The 23528-nt window shown below is 42.0% G+C and overlaps 1 protein-coding gene across 2 annotated transcripts in view; it reads right to left on the reverse strand.

Annotated features, from left to right (window-relative positions):
* Positions 1–794: 794 nt before the first annotated feature.
* LOC8024933 (cytochrome P450 3A4) overlaps positions 795–23528 on the reverse strand; it is a 34339-nt gene continuing 11605 nt past the window's right edge. Inside the window, exons 5-15 of one of the 2 annotated variants that reach the window (XM_042294399.1) lie at positions 23411–23507; positions 20310–20435; positions 14344–14581; positions 14039–14169; positions 13147–13246; positions 8546–8621; positions 7394–7502; positions 5967–6058; positions 5521–5661; positions 2294–2456; positions 795–1038 (exon numbers count right to left, since the gene is read on the reverse strand). In XM_042294399.1, coding sequence (XP_042150333.1) covers positions 961–1038; positions 2294–2456; positions 5521–5661; positions 5967–6058; positions 7394–7502; positions 8546–8621; positions 13147–13246; positions 14039–14169; positions 14344–14581; positions 20310–20435; positions 23411–23507 — 1351 coding nt within the window. In that variant the 3' untranslated portion in view covers positions 795–960. Of the gene's footprint in view, positions 1039–2293; positions 2457–2874; positions 2915–5520; positions 5662–5966; positions 6059–7393; positions 7503–8545; positions 8622–13146; positions 13247–14038; positions 14170–14343; positions 14582–20309; positions 20436–23410; positions 23508–23528 lie in introns of those variants that run through there. The other variant, XM_042294400.1, reaches the window with a different exon arrangement.

Genomic DNA, 23528 nt, shown 5'->3' on the forward strand with positions numbered 1-23528 from the left:
ACGACCATTGACGCACTCCATGCTGGCCAAAGCTCTTCACAAAACTTTGGAAGAACAGAAGACGTTGCGGCCGAGATACTTTTGTATAGAGATATATCACAGTGAATTTGTTTTGTGAAAACGATGATTGCCCAACGACCTAGAATGTAGTTTTCAGTAACGGACGGACGATACGTGAATGATGTAACGACTGGCTACCTCTCTCGTCTCGCCTCTGAACGGACGGCAGCAGAAGCTCTCGCGCCACCTGTCGGGCTCTTCAAGGACACTGACAGTGCCGAGGGGCCCGCTTTTTTAAGTAAAGGGAGGTCACGCCGATCCGTTTCCGCCACGTGCGATGCTGGTAACCGCGTCTTTGTCGAGTGGACAGTGTGGCGCACATTTTTCAAACGTGTCGTGCAATTTTTTTTTTTTTTTTTGGCGGGGAGGGGGGGGGGGGAGGGCATTTCGAATGTACATACCGCATTGTCAACTCAGTGTTTAGCGCCGAATATGGTTGAAGGCCGAGTGACGTTGCCAGGAATGTCATTTACCGAAAGGGCCGGTCGCTTGGAGCGGTAACTACCTTCAAAGAGGACTACAGGCAGTACGACAACTACCGCTATCGACCGGTGAGCGGCACGGCGAGGGCAAGAATCTGTCCTTCCGTCGTTCGCGTTTGTTCTGTTCAGCGTCACGTTTTTGAGAAACATATTTACTGATCAAGGTATGTGTTTTTGCATGTCAGAAGAAATTTGTCAGGTGTGTTACTGCGAACTGAAATTAGTAAACTTATTAATAAAACACGACGAGACTGTAAGGAGCAAAATGTTTTATTAGCAACCTGTGAAATAAAATGAAATTGTTATGGCGGTAACTTCATAGCTGAAGCGTAACGGCCGTGCTGCGCATCTCGGCGCAACACGCTCGAGGAATGTTGTGCACAACCCTGCTTTTGGTCTTGCGGTTAAAGCAGCAATATTATATTCGTGTGAATTTTATCCAAGGTCCATTATCCAGCATCGTCATCATGCCGACATTATGTATCGCAATGGCACCCTAAAAAAAAGATATACATGGTTTAGTAGACCTTTTTGTTTACACCAGAGCACATGCAAAATTTTCCTTCGTTAGATCATTGCATTTTCTACAAACCCTTCTAGGCACATGAAGGTTGCTTTATTATTATAAAAAGGAAATTGTTTCTATTCGTTTTTTTTTTCATGACACATGCCTCCAGATGAGAGAATTAGAGAATCCTCAGTAAAAGTGTCTGAAACTCATTCGGTTTCTTTGTTTTAAACCAAAGTTATCTTAAGTTGGTGTATTTGTGAGCTGTAGTAATGGATAACCTTCATTAGTATAATTGAGAGATGTCAAGCAATGTAAGACATTTTGCAAAGAATAATAGATACTTAATTGTTGACTAGATCATTAGTTATTTTTTAAAGACTAGTACTATCACTGATGCGCTCAGCGATTTCTCTGATATTGAACAAAGTGATACACCTCAGAAAGTGAATAGATTGCAGATTTACTGTTATCTATAAGGGTATTTGCATTCAACTATGATTAACACGAAATATTTATTAGGATTCCAATAAAATTGACAACGTCTTTTCAGGAATGATGGAATTTCGAGTTTTGCCTGGAATTTAGAAGTTACTAAAACGTGCCGTTGATTACAATACTGGTGTATTGACAAAACGCGCAAAAAGAAAAAAAAATTCAGATGTTATGCTAGTTTTGTAAGTTTTTAATATATTTTGTAATTAGGCATACGTAACACTCACTCTGTAGGTATGTGTGCTAAATCTAGTCTCGGTATGTTAGGCGTAGAATTTGAATAAATTTTGCAGCTTTTTTTTAATCTTTCAGTGCGATAAAACGCAAATGGTATCTGGAATTTAGCGCACCTGCCCCTGCTAAGAAAAACTAACAAAAGGAAATTGTTTCGAAATGTTCTCGAGAGAAATCTAGATTTTTGTTGCTTTGTGTCAAATTCCCAAATTTGTATTACAATCTTTGCGTCTCCCGTAGTCGCGCTAGCCACCTCCGAGCCTAGTTGGCTTACTGTAGACACTCCTGTGACTGATAAGAAAAGTGAGGATTAAATTCTTGAAAAAACGGCACGAATCGATGCCAGATGGTAAGATTACGAAGGCACAAGGTGTCACACCCGAGTCACCATATCCAACGGTTATGCTTCTTAGGAACATGGTTAACCTCCCTAAATTTGGTAGGATAACTTTTGTACTATTCATAGGAATGTCTGTTAGATTGCAGTTGCATCTAAATTGAACACGAGGTCTACCTTCTGGGCTTCGCCGAGTTCCATCTTGAAGTTGGCAACCATCCTCGCGGTGAAGTACAGAACTTGAAAGACTGCCAAATTGTATCCGACGCAGCAGCGTGGTCCAATACCAAAAGGCTGGAAAGCAGCCTTGCAGTATCGCCCTTCATTTTCAGGACCAAATCTGTAATCGTGATTCACGAGCGTGTGCGGCGAGCGACACCGTTAGTGGAAATAGCTGTAGTCGGCGTTCATTTATATCAAAATAACTTTTTTGTAAAGTATACAAGTCTATTAAAATACTCTTATGTGGCGCTCCAACATAGACGCTAAAGATTGTCTCTTACAAAAAAATCGTAAAAAAAATCAGTGGGTTGACAGAATTATGTAATATCCTTTTTTTTATTTTGTACTTTATTGTGCCCAGTCGCCACTAAATGAATATAGCACAAACTAGTTTCCGCCGGGCCCGTAAAGGCGGACACGTTGCGACACCTTCATGGAGGTAGATTGGGAGTGATATTGCCTTTCAGTTTCCACCTCTGTAGCACGCGGGAGGTCGGCAGGCAGCCGGCGTTGCCACAGCTAGCGCGCTTTTGGAATGTTTCTTCTTTGCTTCAGGCTTTCATTGGCCATCCATCACTGCGCTACAGCAATGTAGGCCTTAACAAACAAATAACAAAATAGGTTGCAAATAAAAGAAAAGCGTTGCCGTAAACCTCACCAATAAAACGCAACGCACGCTTTTGAGTTACTTTTGATTAATTAACTAAAATGCTTTATGTGTTTATTCACTTACCCTCAGCGCCAAATGGCATTACTTTGGGGGAAGGGGATATACATAAAGTGAAACAATAAGACAATATGAAAAAAAAAACATAAGAGAAAGCGCACATGTATACTCTAAGAAAAGTAAAAAATGAGGACACTGGAGACAAAAAAACAACAACAAAACTTCTTACTGTGCAGCAAAAAAAGCATATCATGATCCGAAATGTCTACAACCTTGAAAGACAATTGGTGGAGTTTCTATTGGTTTTGGGTAAAAACACTGATTTAAACTTCTTTTTGCTGCATTTGTATTTTCGAATCTTTAGTTCGTGATTAAAACGATGAGATATATAATGGTGGGAGAACATGTAGTTTTTACGGTGTATCCTAACTCTACAGGAATAGATGTTAGGAAATAAATTTTGGCCGTAGTTTCTTCCTTCTTATATCAAGAGCTTCCCAAACTAAAGAACGTGACAAACCTCGAAAACGATCTACTAAAATTTATTTTGACGGCTACAGCGTTTGGAACAAAGGGCGTCCCGCTGGAGGTTTTGTAAAGCGGAAGTCTTTACTTGGGGTAGAGAGGGAAAACGTTGAATATACGTGGGAGGTGTGAAAGGATGAATGACTCAGCGCCTAGAAACACCAAACACCTTCAGCTATACTTTTTTTAGGTCTTTGGAAAAATATGCGATGGGTACCGTAGCTACTTTACCAGCAACTGGAAGTAAGTAGCAAAACTGCGTTATTTGTTTTTGCTTTAAAAGATAACGAGTAGGCTACTAAGTTACCGACAAAATTACGGCGTATTGGTGACGCCATTACTGGCAAAGCGTTGGCGCCAAAGCTGCTGTTCACGTGGTGCCTGTTTTCTATCTTGTTGGGTGCAATGATATCTCCCTTTCTATGCACCGTTGTACCGACATTAGTGGCCTCTAAGACGTCGAGCTGACAAGAATCATAGATGTCAGTATCGATGCAGTGCAACAATCTTTAGCCAGTGATGACTGGCTGTCGAGGCACCCCTGAGACTAAACGTTGCGAGCGGAATGGCCACTCTCGCTCAGTGCATTCGTGGCAACGCAGAGCCGCGTACGGTGATTTCACCATTCTGGTAGTCGATTGCTGATGCTAATTTGGTTAAGTTCCGAGAGTACTTTGTAAGCGCGTATTTGATAATCAGTAATAGAGCTTATTTATAACTCTCTCTAGAATCAACGAGCACACTAAGGGCACTGTGTTTGGCCAATCAAAAATTAATTGGGTTTCCATTAATAGACGAGAGAGGAAGACACAACATCAAATATCAACAAAGCTATGAATTGAGCTTTCGTCCCTCCCAATACTGTGCTCTCAGGACGGGATGTAGAAATGATCAATATTATTTTCGATTTCTCTGATGTAGGGCATACGATGACGGAATCTGAACACCAAATGAGCCTAGCTTGCAGTTAAATCGGCGTAGCGATCTTGGTTAGAAATCCCTGAAAAATCTTGACAAGTTGGAAATGTAAAGCATAAGATATGCCGGTACTATAACTCCGGGTTACCCAAGAACAGGACACCCTTAGCTGAAAACCTTTGCAGGAAGGTTGTGAACGGCGTTGCATGCAGTGAAAGCGCTTGAAGGAGTCAATTTTTGTCAGTCCTACAACCACGATGACACGAGATGTACTACATATATATCTGTTTTTAGAGGCGTGTAATGCTTGACATTCTCATCGTTTTTGGTTTGTTGAAAAAAGAAGGAAATTTAGGTCAAGGTCAATGTTTTACAAGGGTGGCGACGTCGGCTTCTCATCAGGAAATTTGTATAACAACTAATTTAATATCGTGGCAGTATTTAAAAAAAAAAAATGCTACATCTCATCAGAGGTATGTACCCTACATAAAAAAATTGCGGTGGCTTAGCTCGGCTATGCCAGGATATACGTAGCGTGAGCTTATGCGCACAAAATGAGAGGGGCTATTAAGCGGCTCCGGGGCAGCGTCAGACTTGGCTACTGCGCAACGGAGGCGCACAGCTGGGCTCGCGGCGGCGCCAGTGCGTTTGCCGCGGCTATGACATCACTCCTCTGGAATCCGCAGACCGGCGAGGCGTGCGCGCGGCGTCGGACCGCGTGGCGGCGGCGGCGCGTCAGGTGTGCGCCGTGTGAGGTCACTGCTTTTCGCGCATGCTTAGCCAGGAGCACGGCTCGTTATGCGAGCCACGCGAAACTGCTCAACCTCGGCTAGTGTAGCTCACTCTACAAAAATGGCAGCTTTTAAATTTTAACTACTAGAAAACAGATGCGTAGCAAACAGACTGTTTGCCATCGCAAGTGATAGGCCAAGTTTGGAGGATAATATATGCATTAAGAATAAAGGTACAAATATAAGCCCAGGTCTGAAGCACTCTAGGTAATTTTTGTTTCTGCCTCTCCGCGTTTTCTCCTGTACAACACAATCTTTTTCTTTTTTTTTTATAAAGTTACCTGTCAGGGTTGAACTTGCTGGGTTCGTGCCAATAATCTGGATCTTGATGTAGTTGGAGTACGGGAGCCATTATACATGTTCCAGCCTTGAATGTCTTGTTTTTGTACTCAAAGCTTTCCTTTGCAGTTCTTGTGTGAAACCTGGAATTGTAGATGCAGGTCTGTGTGAATTGCAAAAAGACGTCTTTCCATTCGTGTACCGACACAAGCAAAGAAAGTATATTGTTACTACTAAAAATTTAAACGACGATAAAAATAATCTCAGCACACAGGGATCAGCGACACTTACAGTACCTAAATGTACGTATTGATTATGTGAAGATGTCTCTTTTGTAATAATCTACATCTTGTGGTTTTAAAGATATTTATCACCACTTTTCTTTTTACCCAGTTTATTGTGGATTGAAAAAGTCGTCGGAGATATGAGCGAATTAATGTGAACATACGTGACAGAGGGTGGATACAATCGAAGAGTCTCATTGATGACCTGCCGCGTATATTTTAGCTTCTGGATCACTGTGTTATAATCCAAACATCCCTGTTCAGAGAAATATCAAAATATAAGGATTGATTACACAGTACTGATGTGTAACTTCAGCATGGCGTTAATATACCGACGTAAAATGGTACACTCTACAAAGAATGCAACAATATTTAAAACAAATATGTTCCTGCGCTTAACGCGGCCACAAAACAAACTAGTCGAATGTTACATAAAAATGTGAAATGTTAAGGTGGTGCCTCAGCCTAACTTAGGCTGAAAGAAACAAAACTATTCTTGAAAGCCATTGATGCCTCTGTGATGAAGAGCACGAGTAAAGAGGAAAGTAGTAGGAGCTTGTAGGAAAAAATTGAAACTGCGCCTCTTCATTGGACTTATTCGTTGCAAACGTTTCTCTGAGACGGGTCTTTATGGTATTTAAAAGCTAACTTTTCAATAAAGTATGTTTTTCATTGAACAAACTTTTCATAAAGCGGCGGAGTTTCCAGGGGACACTTTTCAGATATAAACAAAAGTAAAATTATATCTAAGGGATACATTATCTAAGATATTTTAAGTTAATTATAGAACTATAGTTTTGTTTATTTTAGGTGTTTTCAACCTCAACAATTAATGTGACGGATGTTTATAACCTGCTTTGCACCACAATTAGGTCCCTCCTGTAAAGTTAGGTAGTAATGAGTTTGTGTTCCCGATTATACACCCTCCCCCCCCCCCTCATGCGCATAATACGATATATTTCGGGCGCTTCAATATTATTGATGCGATCACGCGTTCTTGCGCTCTCTTTTATAGTATAGAGTATGGGTAGCAAACTCAAATGAATACTGGAAGAAGTCAGTGCAGAATTATTTAGCATCCAGAGAGAGCGATACATGACATGCCATTTTTCGTTTGTACTCTGCACAATAGACAAATACACTGCAAAAGCAAACAGAGGGGCAAGCGCTAGCTCGCAGCTCAATATTTAGGAACGAAGGATAAGACGTGTAAGAACTTATATGATCTACTACGCAGTACGAAGAGAAGTAAGGATGCAAGTGAGCTTTTGAATACTGACTATTTTGATTTAACCGGAGACTGAGAAATACCAATGTGGACACCAAGATAAGAGAAAAAGAACGTGCCAAGACTCGTTCCCATTCTATTCTCTTGGTGTCAACTTTCGTATTGAGTCTCGGGTTACCTCAAAATGTTATTTATTGCCTAGAACAAAAAATAATTTAAATCATGTTAAATGTTTTCGTCAATATATCCGACACCCCCCCCCCCCCCCCCCCCCCCCCCCATCATGCGCATAATACGATATATTTCGGGCGCTTCAATATTATCTATAGCTTAATATTTTGAGTTAAATAAAAATATAGTTACCGAACTTTCAATCGCCGCCTTCACCTCTCCTCTCACTTTTTCTTGGATATCCGGGTGCATGGCTAGTAACAATGAGATGAAGCCGAGCGTTACGGACGTTGTCTGAAAGCTACAAAAATAAAGCTGCGTTAGTTTTCATTTGTACTTACTTATTTGGTGCACGTTTGAAGGAGAGGATCATATCCTTTGACAATTTAGTAATATTGGAATCAAAAGATATTCAAACTTTCATTATTGCAGCGAATAAGTGGCTACTTTAGGTTTCAAGGCAATTTTTTAACACAAAAGTGAAAGCGAGCTGGACAAAAGTGACGAAAATAAATTGTGGAGAAGTGGTTCGACTGCTGGCAGCTGATAAAGCCCGCTTGCTCTACGTGACGTCTAGCTTCTAATTTGCTTTATTGGTAGAGATTTCCACTAAAAACGATGAGGTCCCTGGTTCGATACAAAAACCAGGCGGATTTTTTCGGACGCACACCAGTTACGTGGCTGTGTTTTCAGATTTGTGTTTGTTCTTTGTGCGCCTTGCTCCTCTTCTGCAGGGGTTATTTACGAAACTTTTTTTTATATTATTAACAATTCGTATATCAGATTGATATATATATATTTCTGCATTTTATTTTTTTTTGCTTCTATTTGATGAATTTGATATTTGTGCCCTATGTGCTAAAACTTAAAAAAATTAAAGATGTTTCATTACACGCCTATGACTCCGGCAGCTTTTCGTGAAGGTATAATGGGGAGAGATCGAACGTCGCGGCGTTTTCTTTAGATTCCGGGTGTAGAACGGGGGTCACTGAGTTAGCAGCTTTAAAAGTATGGACTCAGCCATCTTTTCAATTGTTTGCTTTTTCGGTTGCGTAGAAAGACATTCAGCTCACAGTGCAGTCCCCTTTAAAATCTAAGCAGCTTGATTGTAAACATGCTTTGAGTCTGTTTTAGCTACATTACTTTATGTACCCTAACCTTCTGTGGTGCACCTATTTTCAGCGCCTGTTTGATTACGCTGCCTTTAACAGTTCTCGGTCTTGCCGTCTGTATCAAGAAAAACTAAAATAGTTTAATTTTATTCAAATTGCACAGTGTCGAAGGTAATGGGCTACGTAAACGTCCTTATTAAGCCGCTCTTTATTGATATAAATCAGCGCTTACCCTCCAATCAATACAACTGTCGTCAGCAATACCACTTCTTCTTCAGAAAGGTGCCCAACGTCCTCAAGCTTGTTACCTGGTAAAAAAGAAAAGTAGCTGAAGTAAATTGTTGGTAATTAATATTTTATTTGATAACTGGTAACGTTGGTGTTTAGTTGGTTAACCTCTTCCTAAAGGAATCTAGAGCCAAATAAAGATGGTGAGCGAGTTTCGACTCAGAAGAACCGGCTTCTTTCCCTAGTAATGCAGCTTAAGATTTTATTATTGTAGTATGAAGCCAAGCATAAACTGACGTTTTATAAAATAGAGTTAAACAAGACAATCGGTTTCATAATGATCACATCTGAGTTTTCTTGTTTTTTTTTTTTTTTTTTTTTTTTTGCGAAAGGTGGGTAAAGATTCCCCTCAAGAAGAATTTTTAACGTTTTAATGCAATTATATTTCAGCATCTGTATGGGTTATGGACGCCGGAGCTGGAATCAGAAGGTCAACCAATGTGGACCTAATGGTGTTCGTGCCCCGCACGCTTTACAGACACCTACGGTTATTCGGAACTTCCAACTTGGGCGTCGCCGCCCTGGCGGTGAACCCGAAAAACGCAGAGGGGGATTGTTTTGCCGTGTAGGCTCGGAACGTAGGAGAACGAAGCTCACAAACACCGCTAGAACTAATGTTACGCGGCAATAGTACGACAAACGGGCAACTTGATGTGCTAATATACCTCACGCGGCAACAAGACGTTGAAGAAAGCACTGTCTGCGTCCGCTCGCCACCGGACCCGCCGCTCGACGGCGATCGCTTGGCCCACTGGCATGAGTTTCCCCCTCCAAGAAGCTTCGCTGCTTCGCTCCTAGTTGACACTGAGAACGTCGCCTTCCCGTTCTGTGTGTGCTCGGTGGCTGTATGACTCTCATTGAGCTGTATTCAGTCGTGACAGTGGCCTTAAAAGCGAATAAGCCGGTGTGATATCGTCGGTGCTCCCGGTTTACCGCGAAGCATTAGCCATTAACAAAAGCTATTACGGCCAACGGAGGGACAAAACGTGCTGTCGCGTAGAATCTGAAAAATGAATACTGAAAACAAAGCTGAATTGAACGTTTCTTTATCTTGTATATAACAAATGTAAGTACACTACGAGCATTCGGAAGCTTAATGGCGGTTTTAGTGCGCGCGCATAACGACCCTGACAAATCTGCTCCATCGATTTTGTCCTGTAGCCTTTGAACGGTTGTCTTTGAAGATGACCCGTTTCTTCTAATAGAATTCGCAATTGATAGCGTTGTTTTACTGGGATTTGTTTTTATGTTTTGTATGAGTAGTGTAGAAACGTATTGGCCGAAGGGCTATTGCTGCTGCGCCTTCTGTTCGCTCGATTCCTAGCCTATCATAAATAAACCCCTAACGCATCGAAATTATGCTGTTTGACGTCACATAAAGTGGTATAAATTCCGAGAATTCCCTGTGATTCCGGTATTAGTGGAAAAGAATTGCGTATTAGTCCAGTGTTTTGCCGTGCTTAAGGCATATAATGTTTGTGGTACCGAGCAAAATATATGCGAACGATGCGGTGCTTCTAAGGGCTATTCAGTGCCTTCAAAGTGGCAACGTAGCCATCCAATTTCGAGCCACCGTATTTTAATACGAGTGCAAACATAATAGTGCAGATTTTAATGATGTTCACGAGGCGAAATTATCGCAGCCCGCTTGTTGGATTCCTTTTTTTTTTTTTCGAACATTATAAGCGCTTAACCAAGATGGACATTAATCATGCTTTGTTCGCTCGTCTCGCGAGATGTCACCGATCGCTTGCCGTCTTCTCTGCTTGATGCCAATCAACGCTCACCACAAAAAAAAAAAATCGTGACATAAATTAAAATACGTTTAACGCAGCGGCGCCTCGGTTAGTATATACGAGACGTAGTCCGGAATAGCGGCGTATCAAAGTGCTCGCAGTGCTAATCGTTTGACGTTTACGTTGCGCGACCAGTCAGCGGTTGGTGTCCTTAAATGTGCTGGCTGCACTTCACCATAAAGGAAAATTCGACTGCCCATAGCATCAAATTTCGTGTCGCGAGCGTCAGACGACTGGTCTTGCTGAAAAGCAGTGCTCATGTTCGAGCGATTCCCATTTCGACCGTGCCGGTGCTGATATTTTACACCTTTGCGTTGCGTAGCCTAGAGGTATAAAGTGTTTTTAATAGACTACTTCCATAAACCCCTGCATGTAACGCGGCGCGCGCTGCACTCTGGGAACTAGTTGCCCAGGGAGTAGAGTGGCATGGTTTCGGTTCCGATCGACACTTCGACGAGCGTGGCATGTTTTCTGGTCCCGAGAGCGTCATTTTTGGTCTCTAAACTAACCTAAATGGCCAGACCTCGAAGCTATAGCGCAAGTCCGAGACGTATAGCTTGTCTTAACACATGCTTGTTGTATTTTTGTACTTGAGCCTTTCTGTTAGGGTTTCGAGGTATGTGAAAACGCCAGTGCTGGAAATCTTGATTCTGCGAACCTCGGGGATATCTTGTTTGTGTACGAGTCAACAAGCTGTTACAACCAATAAGTATGCATACATCGAGCTCACATCTTTACATTAGAGTTGCTGGTCAGGAAGTTTGTTTGTTTCGCGCGTCTATAGACGAAATATAAATTTCTGCAATTACTGTTTTTCTTAATTCGCCTGAGTTCGCGAGGTAAAACTCGGAAGCTCGATTGAAAAGCTCAATCGGAACACACTTTTCATCTCTTATCTGTACTGACCCGGAGCACTGCACGAAGCGAAGTCCCCACCCGCTTGCATTCCACTAATATTCAACATCGCGTATGTGCATTAAGTTATCCTGCCATCATATAGGCGCACATTTGTACATACAAACCTTTTTAAGAAAGCAAAAGTCGAGCACTTGTGTGAAAAATGTCGCACGGTTCGCCGGAAGTGTGCCGGGCGGGCGTGAACCCCTATGCTGTGCGCCAAACGAAAGAAATTATTCAAAGCTCATTTGACGGTTGCTAATGGTCATAATATTTGCTGTGTGTTTTCTTTCTTCTTGACTGAATATGCCGATATAATCTCAGTCACACCGTTCAGACATCTTGGGCATCAGTAAAAGCTCGCCCAAAAGGCTTAGCGAGGAGTATGGGGACGCTTGTTAGAGCCTCCATCGTAACTAGCCGATTTTAGCGTTTGCGAAAACTTAATCTTTTATCAGTCTAAAAATTGAGTGGGAGATATACGGTAACACGAGGAACACATCATAATAAGTTTTGTGCAGTAGTGAGGTCGAATTTATTGCGTTTCCTTAACAGTTCATGTGTCAAGGATGGCTTCAATTTTTATACGCGGTGAGCACGTGGCTTTTTCGCCCACTGGAGTAACAAAAAGCGGACGTTTGGAAACAAAATACGTGTAAGGCTCAAGGTGACTAAGTTTTAGTTGTAGTTCTCTGAGATGCACTCGTGGGTGAGGTGACTAAGCCACGTCTTACTACGTTTGCACACGTACGCACAATATCCGGTGTTTCGGGAACCAAGGAAAGGGCCCCAGTTTTTGTTTTGTATCGCTCGAGAATCACCCGCAACCCCAGTCGTGAAAAGTCAGATAATGGAAAACGCAAACAGCGCGTTTCGTCACGGCTTGATAGCATGAAAGGAAGCTGCTCAACCTAAACCGAAACTGATTGGCCAACTAGTTCCCAGAGTGCACTGCGTGGTATTTCGCCAGGATGGGGCGCTGCGATTTTGGAAAAAGTCTATTGTCGACTAGCCCGTGCATCTGAAAGAACAGAGTAATGAAATAATGAAGTTAATCGCACAGTATTCTTCGTCGCAAAACACGTGGATTTCAACAAATTGTGATGGCCACGTCGAACCGATCCTCATTTTGTTCTCCATCTTTGATAACCGCATTGTCCCCTATATTCGCTGGAACTTGCGAATACAAAAATAACAAGATATATTTCAGGAAAAAAGAATAATAAATTCATAAAATACATAAAAGGTTCACAAGTTTACTTCATATACTATACACAAAGTAGATACAATGATTTAAGATTGATAGAGTAGATATCCACATTACCACTGAGATGTTTATTAGCAATGAAGGTAGCTTATATTTTAAAGACTAGAAACTGTAGTTTGGGCGAAAAGGAAACATTTTTTGTTCCTCGAGGCAACGGGAGGGGATGATGAGTATATTTTTAAAGAATCCTTATGTTTGTTTAAGAGAGTTAATGAATTCAGGAGAGCAGAAACAAGACTATTTTGTATCATGAAACAAGACTTTCTCTGTGAGCTAAAAAATGAAGGTTTCCACTATAACGCAAACCTCTTTTTAGTTTAATATGTTTTTTTTTTTAATTTGCTTTCCTGGTCATACTCCAATCAAGATTGCGATAACATATTAGTCTAAAAATCAGACGTTAAAGGAATGCAATACGTGGTAATTGATTTAAGTGATTTCTTCCTTTACATTCGTGACTCCTTTATGAATTAAGATTTGACGTTAGAAAAACAAAATATTGTATCCGTAAAAATGTATAAGCTCCTTAACCGCCAGCGTTAAATAAAAATTAAAAAAATATAAGAATTAAATAGGTATTTTTACTCTCTGAATTATTGTTGTTCTTTAGTGTCATTCCATTCTTGGACTGAAAGGCATGCACATCCGCTTCCAAAAAGTTCTGTAGCATGTCTTTTTGTCGTGTCTGAAAAAAAAAATACGCGTTATTTTGTCAAGCGCGGTGTAAATTAGACCCACTTACGTATTAATAGAAAGAAATTGTCATTAGCTCCCTGAATTTAATGCCGCATACCAATATTCGAACACTTTACTACACAATACAATACAATAAACTTTATTTTTCCTGAAGTGTTGGAGGGGCTCCCAGAAAAACGCTGCTAAGAGCAGCTTGACTGCATCTGGGATCCCCTTATACACCGACAGCAGCTCGAACAACAAACATATAAAACACTTTAGCAGGAAGATAAGAAAAACAAAACAAAGTGACATTACACTGAAGTAGGCGAAGAGCAAAATTAGTTATCGATAGTTAAAACAGTAGGCACGTAGGTCTTTTTTTTGCCAATTGTGTAGATGTTTATGTTGTTCGTGAAACATTCATTTAACCCCTACGGCACTTTGTAATGCAATGACTGCAGTGTAGGTTGTAATTTGTACGGCACCGAGGAAGGAGCCAAGTGTCTATATATACACAGTGTGTGTTTATATTGCTTTCCTGTTTCTCAGGTTCAGAAATCAATATCAAAATATCTATGAATGTTGGTGATGAGAAAAGAAGGGTACAGAGTAAACGATAATTGTACAGGCATTCTACGGGAAGTATTTGATATCTAGAAAAGAATGGTTCTGTACGGTCTGTACATGAGACACCCGCAATAAAACGTAACACTTTTTTCGCCAATAATAGTATATTCGAGCAGGTATCAAGTGTTTTGGCAAGGCAATCTTTTTCATAGGAGCTGAATAGCACACATACCGCCGCATTTTGTGTTTTGAGTTTCACAACTTTCTTCATCTCTTGAGCAAATATTTCCATGGAAAAATTTCCCAGCATTTTGTTAAGCCAAAAGAATGGTTTCATGACCTTTCCAAGTGTTGTCGAAGATTCTGAGGACAAAATAAGAGTACTTGGTTGACTTACTTCCCTTTCTTGGTAAAAAATAATAAACCGTAGGGGTTGCAACATGAAAGATGTTAAAGCGCGTGAGTGGAAGCAGTGCTGCAGGGAGTAGGATAACAATCAAGCAATTGGTCTTATGCAGAAGAAAAGGACTTCCTCACGTGCAACAGCGTGGAAAAAACCTTTCATCATTCCTGGAACAATGCTCTTGGCTTTGACATAGAAAGGACATGCCAAGTTATGCTGGAAGTCGGTGTCAATTCCGAACGCTGCCCGACAGACAAAGTCAAGGGATAGAGCTTGGAACGCGTCATTCATTGATGCCTGCCTTCCTTCGCCGGCAAGTTTATCCAAGATGTCCATGAAGATGTCTCCCTGCTCAACGAGGTGTGGCATCATCTGCGAAATTGACATAAGTTGTCATTTAGGGTGCATATCCTAAACAATTTCACGGAGCCTAACGAGTATAACTACAAACGTTACATTCCGTGCAAATCTGCCCGCCGGAGGGCATGCCCCATCACACTTAAGCCTACACTACGGGGTAGCTACTTCCGTGCGCTAGCCACCCCCGTGGTCCCACGTGTGCATTTCTAGCGCGTGCGTTCGTTCTGCTAAAGAACGCTACGAAGTCACAATCTCCTGCTCTCGTGCACTCGGTATTGGCTGCAGTATCAACTTATGTTAGAACACAGTATCGACAATTGCAAGCATGGTGCCCCGACTGCTGCACCGTGAGTGCAAGCTCGAGCTGCGTGCTCGTGAACATAGCTTTGGGAAGCTTGTAATTGCACGCCCTTTCCCGCACTAGTCGTCGCCACGCTTGTATTGGCAACGTGCGCGATCGAAAGCGTCGCTGTGGTCAGCTTCCAGGATTGCTCGAATGATGACTATGACGTCAGCAAAGGTTTTGCTGACGTCATAAGAGGAATGCAAGAACTTTAATTTTGACGGTGTTGGCAATGTTATTTTGAGAGCGCAACGATTTTGAGCTTCCCCCATGCCTATTACAAACACCATCGAACTTGTTGTTCACAACGTAATGACGTCACGAAAGGGAACCATAGGAGGGCGCCTTCAAGACGTCTCGCCGCTAATAGGGGGTATTCCCTGGACGCCATATTTGAGTACGTTGTTTAGAGCGCATGCTCAGAAGGAGCTCGCATTGATAGCCTGCTAAGACTGACAATCTTTATGGCGCGGAATAAACGTTCCAAAAGAAATTAACTGCGGATGCTTACCGTCAGCACACGCTCAGCAGCCGCGCACACAGATAGGACCGCCAGTGAATACTCCCTATAGGTGTGAAGGTAAACATGTTCGGCAGATATCTGCCTGGTTGGGTGAATTTAAATGTAAAGAATAAAGAAATACGCCAACCAAAAAGGCGAAACGAAGACAACCAGCAATCGACAATGAAGAAGAAGAGATAGCCAGTTCAAAGAAAGACAAAGAAGCTATTATCCCGTTTAGTCGCCCCTGAGGAAGAAACGACAATTTTTCGACTTTTTGGTTGGCGTATTTCTTTATTCTTTACATCCCTATAGGTGGTGTGAGGTACACGCTTAAAACACGTTCCCTGTTATGTTAAACTTGTTCCTTATAATTTACTAATAACATCGCGGTTAGAGTGCGATTATTGGCAACGTGAGCGATTGAAAGCCTCGCTGTGGTCGGCCCACCAAAATTGGCCGAGTACTGACAATGACGTCAGCAAAGGATTTCTCAGCGACGCAAATAAGAGGAATGCAAGAACTTCAATTTCGACGGTGTTGGCAGTGTTGCTTTGAGAGCGCTATGATTTCAGGCTTCCACAATGCCCATTACTAACACCATCGAACTTGTTGTTCACAAGGTAATTGGTTACCTTGTGAACACAATGCCCTCGTTTGGTTACGAAAGGTAACCAAACGAGGGCACCACCGAAACATCTCGCCGCTAATACCATGTGGGATTCTTTCACGAAAGGCGCATATTTATAAGCTTGAACTTGTTCAGTGACATACATTTCACTTTTTAACGCTGTAGCCCTTTAGGGCCTCCTGTCGCAAAAAATGCCGCAGTCGGTGCCGGCGTCGGCGGGTCCAACGAATCTTATAATGCAAAGCGCGCAGACACGCGTGACGTCGACGTCATGACCTTATCGATCCGCTAAATGTTGTGGGAAAACTTTCCGCTATATTTAGCGGAAACATTTATCGCCAAGCTTAGCGAAAACGTTTCCCGCAAAATTTGCCAAAAATTGCCTCGTCAAATTTAGCAGAGACGATTCGCGCCAAATTAGGCAAATATTTTCGGCAATATTTGGCGGGAAAGTTGCAATTAAAACACGTGATGTCACGTCACGTCAGTGTGACGTCAGGTGACACCTGACGCTACCGGCTGGACCACGCACACACCCTTGTACAACGTGGGGGCGAGCGCAGCTTTAATGAGGAGCCTTTGCGTACGGTGCCCGACAACGCTATTGCGTTTTACTCGTAAAGTCAACGCTTAAGCGTCCCCGAAGTTTCAGAGCGCAGCTCTTAGGGGCCCGTTCCCGGCTTGAGCGGCGTCGCCGTCGGCGTCGGCGTCGGCGTAACCGCAACCCTCGTAACCCTCGTGAGGGTTACGAGGGTTAATCTCATGAGGGTTACCCTCACGAGGATCACGAGGGCCACGAGGGTTACTTACCCTCGTAACCCTCACGAGGGTTACGAGGGTTAGTTACCCTCAAAAGGGTTACCTTCACGAGGGTTACAAGCCTTTGCGTACGGTGCCCGACAACGCTATTGCGTTTTACTCGTAAAGTCAACGCTTAAGCGTCCCCGAAGTTTTTTAAACATAATAATTACCTTCGGCTTGAGTTTGCTACTGTATTTATTAGAAATAAAGTAATGATCAATCCGGAGTATTCTAGAAACCTAGCGAAATTGAAATTTATTTATCAACTCCAGTTAAACAAACTTCAGCTTGAATCATCATCTTACATTCAAATATCATTGTCTAGACACACTAGACGCGACCATCCCTTTAAAAAACTATTTTTGTTCTCTCAAATAGATTTATGTACTCTTTCTTTCCCAGGGCCATAGGAGAGAGAGGTGACGTTTTATTAAAATATTTGGGCGGACTTAGCCTTGCCGATTAGCAGAATAGATGTCATGTTTGTGGATCTCCGAGTAGCAGTAGAGAAAGAAAACTAAATTATCGCGGTAAAAAGAAGAGGGGTCGAGAGTACGAGCAGGATGGGTGCATCTTCGGCTACGCTCCGAAGCGAGACTACCTTTGTCCGGCAAGGCTACAGACCAGCTACAGGCCAGGACTACAGACCTCGAAGCAACTTCGGCCAAGCATCCAGAAGGGAAGAAAACGTTTCGCCAAGGCCTGTGGCCTAAGCCGAGGTAGTGAGTGGCAGCTTAGTGGGAACTGGTTCTGGGGCACTTGACTGACACGTCTGTCTAGATCTTCTACCCTTTATCGGTCTTAACCTCTAATTTTTTTCGCGCTGTCATTTTTCTTTTATACCTGTATATGCATCATCTCCTCTGCGCTCTCTTGTCGTGCATCAACTGAATTTGACCGTCAGTCTGAACAAATGTGGAAAAAGAAAGGCCCGTCTGCTCATATATTTACTTCATACGGTAAGCTCGAATAAGAAAAGAACGTAATTTTGACATGTACGCATAATAATTTGGGCTTCGGCGAATATTTTCACCTTCTCAGCCCTCCCCTCCCTTTTATGTGTTGCAGTGCATTCAATCTGGTACTTATAATGTTTTGTGTAACTTTCTGTTCTACTTGCCCTCCTGTGTCGTATTGTATGTGATATATTATGTTTCTACTAATCTAACGCCTAGTAACGCGTGGCCAATAATACTGATCTTCAGTATCTTGTAAATAAAAGATAGATACTACAATATTCACTTACGTCACTACGCTCCAAAAGGACAAGAGGTGATCATTGATGAAAAAAAAGCGCGAAAAACACTTGGACACAGAGAGAATTATACACAGGACAGTGCGCTCGCTATCCGCTTTCTTATTTCGAAAAACACGCCGGCACAAGGTCTCATTTTTCTTTCACAGTGGGGCCACTCCTTCCTCGTTCCGTCGAAGGAGAAGTTATCCATGGTCCAAAACGACCCATCTCACTGTCCCTGAGGTTTACAGATAATTGGCTCACTCACGTAGATTTCTTTTTTTGTTATTTATTAGGCCTCAATTATTTTCCTAAATGGCTGAGCTTGATGGTTCCACAAGATATGTGTGTCTCTTAAACGTAGCTCGCAAGCTGCAGTTACGGCAGTGCATTGCTAAATGGGTATATGCTCCACCTTTAACGAACTTTGATGTCCGCGAAGTCTGATGTTTAAGCACATCGCCGTTTTTTCGATGTATCAGTGTCTGCAGGAGAATGGGATCTCATAGACTGTCCCTTTTGCAAGGTACGAACTTCATGCCGTGCCTAATAGTAATAAGTCACTCGTTGTTCACTTTTTAACTTCTTATGTTTGCGCGTTATTTTACCGATGCTGTAATACTGCTCAGTTTGTTGTGGGCTGAGGATACGACATTGACCCCGTATATCGAGGCGAATCGCTTTATTCCATGAGAGAGGCGGTGAATATATGGTATGCCTGCGACATTCTTTTTCTATTTCTTGGCTTTATCTTTGGGCTCTTTGTTGTGATCAACCTTGATGCTCCGGATTACCTTGTCACATGGCGATTTGATAACTGTGTCAGGAAAGTTCGAGTTTCTCAGTCTGGCGATTTGGCCAGAGAATCGTACTTTCATGTTGCATATGCAGGACTTGGCTAGCGTTGACCGTTTGCATGAATGAGCGATATCGTTCTTGAGGAGTTTCGAATGTGTTGGTGATTATAGTGTGGTGCATACAGCATGCATCTTCTTTGTTCTTTGACATCCACTAGGAGATCCAAAAATGAGTGTACAACCACCGAGTTCAATTGTCTAGGGATATAATTGAAGCCTACTAAATAGCAAACAAGAAAACAACGTGCGTGAGCCAACCGATCTCTACTGAAAAAAGTATATGAATCTATATAAGAACTGATATGAAATATCCAGAAACTGATATGCCACATATGAAACTGATATGAAATATCCAAAACCTGATATGCGATATAAGAACTGATATGAAATACCCAAAAACTGATATGCGACATATAAGAACTGATATGAATGTGTCCAATAAACATATCAGAAATGAATTCATATATTTTTTTTTCAGTATACTACGTGCCGCGCGGCAAAGCAAACACGTGGCTTGGAACCGCAGTGGAGCGGCTTGATTTAGCGGCTTTTAAATAATTACGGCATGAGCGTTTACTTTTTATTAAAAGATTCGTTCCTTGAGTCGTTCTAAATACTCTCAGAGGTAGGACATTACTGAAAAAAATCCAACACGCTGAAAATATTATTTGTTGCGTAGGTGGTCACCGAAAAACTCCGTACTTACAAAACGACCTGTATAAAAGGCGGAAACGCAGAGCTCAGTGGTACTTATTGGGTGTGCTGTTGTATTCATGTTTGTTGTGCCGCGTATGTGTATATGCACTCAATGTATTTGTTCAACTGATGCTAGTGGTGTGCGTAATGTAACTACATGTTGGCGCGAGTAAATAAATATATTCTTGTAGCACATGAATTTGGCGGTACCTAGCGCCACCTAGCCTAGTGTAACTGATATGCGGCATATGAAACTGATATGAAATAATAAGTTCTGATATGAAAAAGGTGTCCAATAAACATCAGAAAAAAAATCATATAATTTTTTTCAGTAGATGGCCTTTTTGGACCTTGGATAATTTCTCCTTCGAAGAAACGAGAAACGAGCGACCCCACAGTAAAAGAAAAAGAAGACCTTATGCCCGCGTGTTTTTCAAAATAAGAAAGTTGATAATCAGTGCCTTGTCCTGTGTATAATTCTCTCGTCTGTGTCCTTGTGCGTTTCGTGCTGTATTAAATCATGAAGGTATATCAACTAGCCCCACTCTCCATTCTAGTGAGGTTATTCAGAACGTATTCATCACCGCGTGTACTTTGAAGTGCTGATTTTTAAAAGTTTTGCACGCTGTGTTTTATAACTGGAGCTAAATGCATTAAATAACTTTATAGGCACCCGTCTTAGTTTGTACGGAGTGAACTCCTTCGATGTGATGCTACGAAGAATCCGCCACTGGGGTTCCTTGGCATGAACGATGGCCTGTCCAAGGAACGAATGCTCCTGATCCGACCTCATCGTTATCTGAAAGAGGAATTCAGTTAAGTGTACCGCAATAAAGCTTTACAGTTCGAAACGTCTCTAAAATATTGAACGTCTCTATATCCTAAATATTAATGTGTTTGTTACAACTTTTTGCCCTCCTAATATCAGTGATGATAATTGTTTTTATGAGAACTTAAAATAAAAGAAATGTAGACGTGCACACGCCTCGAGGCATTCGGAATCAAATTAGGGCGAAATAAACAACCTTCTAAAGATGGCACCACCACCAGCACACGAAGTTAATAATTGATGCTTGTTTGAAACCATTTTATATAGCAACGCATCCTTTCATGGAGGCCTATAGCAGTTCTACCGTGTTATCTTATATTGCGCAAAATATATGAGACTACTGCGATAATCGTTTCTTTTAGATATACGAACATATTTTTGGAGATCCGGCAACACTGAAGTCTAGCATCGTCAAATATTTTAAAAAGAGTTCTACGGTACCAGTCGGAACTGATGTCGAATAAGGTTTGAGACTTTCCTAAAGGCTTAACAAGCTGCATTTAAAGCATTAGAATTTATTCTCCCTTTTTTTTTACTTTCCAGAGCAAATTTTACATATGGTGCCAGCTGAGCGGCATGCAATGTTTCGCGGATTTATAGGTAGAGGCCGTGTCACATGGTGTGATTTTTCTTCTATCACATAGCGGTTTTCATTGTTTTGCGGTTAGTATCGCATTCCCACGGCAAACGTACTTTTCGCGATAAAAAAAAAAACAACAACATGTGGCGGTGGTTGAAGTACGTGCTGTGTCCACAAGATGTTGGCCGCTCGAGCCTGTTGCTCCGTGCGAAACGGCCTTGACGTGTGCATCTCTACTTTTTGGCCAACACGACCCAGAATAATCGAAGCCCGCGGCTCCACTATCGTTTCAACGTCATCACGATGTCTCGTGTCCATTCAATGCGCCGAAGAAAGTTCCTACGTCAAGCTTGGGAAGTCAGTTTGCTGAGTGGTCTCCATCCGAATGTAATTACTTTACGCAGACGCAAATGAGGTTAGGTATATACAGGTTTTGAATATTCTATAGACCAGTGTCTGCACTGTTCCGTGGGCGCCGCCATGTTTGTTCATGCCGACGCCATGACACAATAGGGGGGCTGCGCTTTTTGCAAGCCACCGTTCTTTTAGAAACCTTCGTACATATCCTAGTGCAAGAACGTCGGAAATGCAAAGTCACGAAACCCCAAGAACAACGCAGGTGCAAAGATGTCTCCAAAAAGATAAAGTCTTGTTTATGCGCAGCCCCTCTCTTGAGAAGGGCCTGGGTTTGAGATTATTATTTCCCATTTTTATCACTGGGGGTTAGGGTTTCGGACACTGGTCTATAATCAGCGACACCTCAAGAGACGCAGGGCGTAGCGATGTCAGAGTATCTCAACAATGTTCAGCAGCCAATCAAATTGCGGCTTGAGCCAGAAAAAATCTCAAAGTATAAATCACAAATCGCGAAGACCACGAGCCACTCCTTTTGTTTCGTAAGATTTCACTCACTGTGCTTTTTGCGTTCATATTAGGAAATAAAGTTAGCACCGCTTTCTCCTGCGTTAGTGCTGTAGACTTAAGGGTAACTTAATAAATGAAATTTCGATAATTACCTTATTCATTAATTTATACGGGTAATATTTTAGAAGCTTAACAGATTCGTTTTTGAAAAGCCGTGAAAGCTACCGTTATGCTGTTCCTGTGAGTGAATTTTCGCGGCCAAGGGGGACATAGTATAGAAGTCTGAACGTAACAGTCAGTCCGCTAGTTGAGTAAGATTTTTTCATTAATTTTATAATTAGTGGAAATAGACACGGTTATAATTAGGAACTTCCTGAGCTTCATCGAAATGTACTGTATCAATCAATTTAAAACTACTTTGAGCGCGTGAGCAGCACGAGTCAGCTAAATTTACCGCGCGTAGAGCAGGTGTAAGGTCGGGTTTAAATATAAGGGAGGAAAATGACGCGGACTCGTTATCGCACGGGTAGCCTTGCACCTGCTGCACCAGAGCGGACTAGTGCGCTTCTCACGCACTCAATGTTTTGTTTCTAAAAACTACTTATTTAGTGGTTTTTGTTTTCTATTAACGCTAGACCATGTCTCTATCGTTAATATTAAAGATGTAATTAACAATTTTTACTTTATTAGAGCACTGACCGGTACCTTAGCCTTCTACAGCATGTACCCATGGCCGTATGACTCCACTGCACCGATCGCGAAAATGGAGCTTTCACGTCTTTTCTTTGTTAACAGATCTGGTAAGCTTAAAAAAAGGACCCTATATTCGGTCTCTTCTGCTTTGCTAACGCCGGAGCATACATGGCTAACTTAATTTTTATTTTTTATCCACATGAACTCGAAACTTGTAAGGGGAGTTGCCTAGGGGAAGTTTTGTGAACGTGCAAAGGAGACATCTGTGGTGTGTGATTAAGCTTTATTAAAGCCGTTCACTCCAACGAGGCGTACTCCTTTATCCTGATTGGTTCTGATATCGTTCAGCTCACAAACTATGGCTGTGTTTATTAAGGACAGGTACGGAAAACACCCTTGTGTTAGAGATGCCGTTGAATTTACAAGCTTGCTGCCATTTTGACGACGCTTGCGCAACACCCATTCGCGTGATAGACTACGCGCCAGCTTGTAACACGTGGGTGGACCATGTGGTTGGCAACACGGGCTCATAATTTCTAATCGGCGACGAGCATGTGCTTTCGGTAGGAATTATATATGTAAGAAACAAAATTCTTCAACAAAATTTTGTGAATTACTTTATTCTTAAAAAGAACTTCATTTTGCTTCAACAAAATGCTTCTCATTTTGCTTCTCGAAATGAAAATCAAAATGCTTCCTCAGGATCTTGTGGAAGCATTTCGAGTGGAACCAGATACAGATAGGAAAGAAGGAGGAAGAGGAGAAAAGACGAAGGACCGCTGTGGAAGCGAAAGGCAGCGTTACTCACCCCACGATCGACGAAGTTTTTGAAGTTCTCAACAAAGACGTAATTCAAGAAATCAATGTCACTGACCACGAGAGTCGGAACATCGCCGTTGTAAAACCTAGAACAAATTCAACAGCTT

The sequence above is a fragment of the Ixodes scapularis genome, unplaced genomic scaffold (genome assembly GCF_016920785.2).
Source record: "Ixodes scapularis isolate PalLabHiFi unplaced genomic scaffold, ASM1692078v2 PGA_scaffold6__148_contigs__length_123643588, whole genome shotgun sequence".
NCBI lineage: Eukaryota > Metazoa > Arthropoda > Arachnida > Ixodida > Ixodidae > Ixodes > Ixodes scapularis.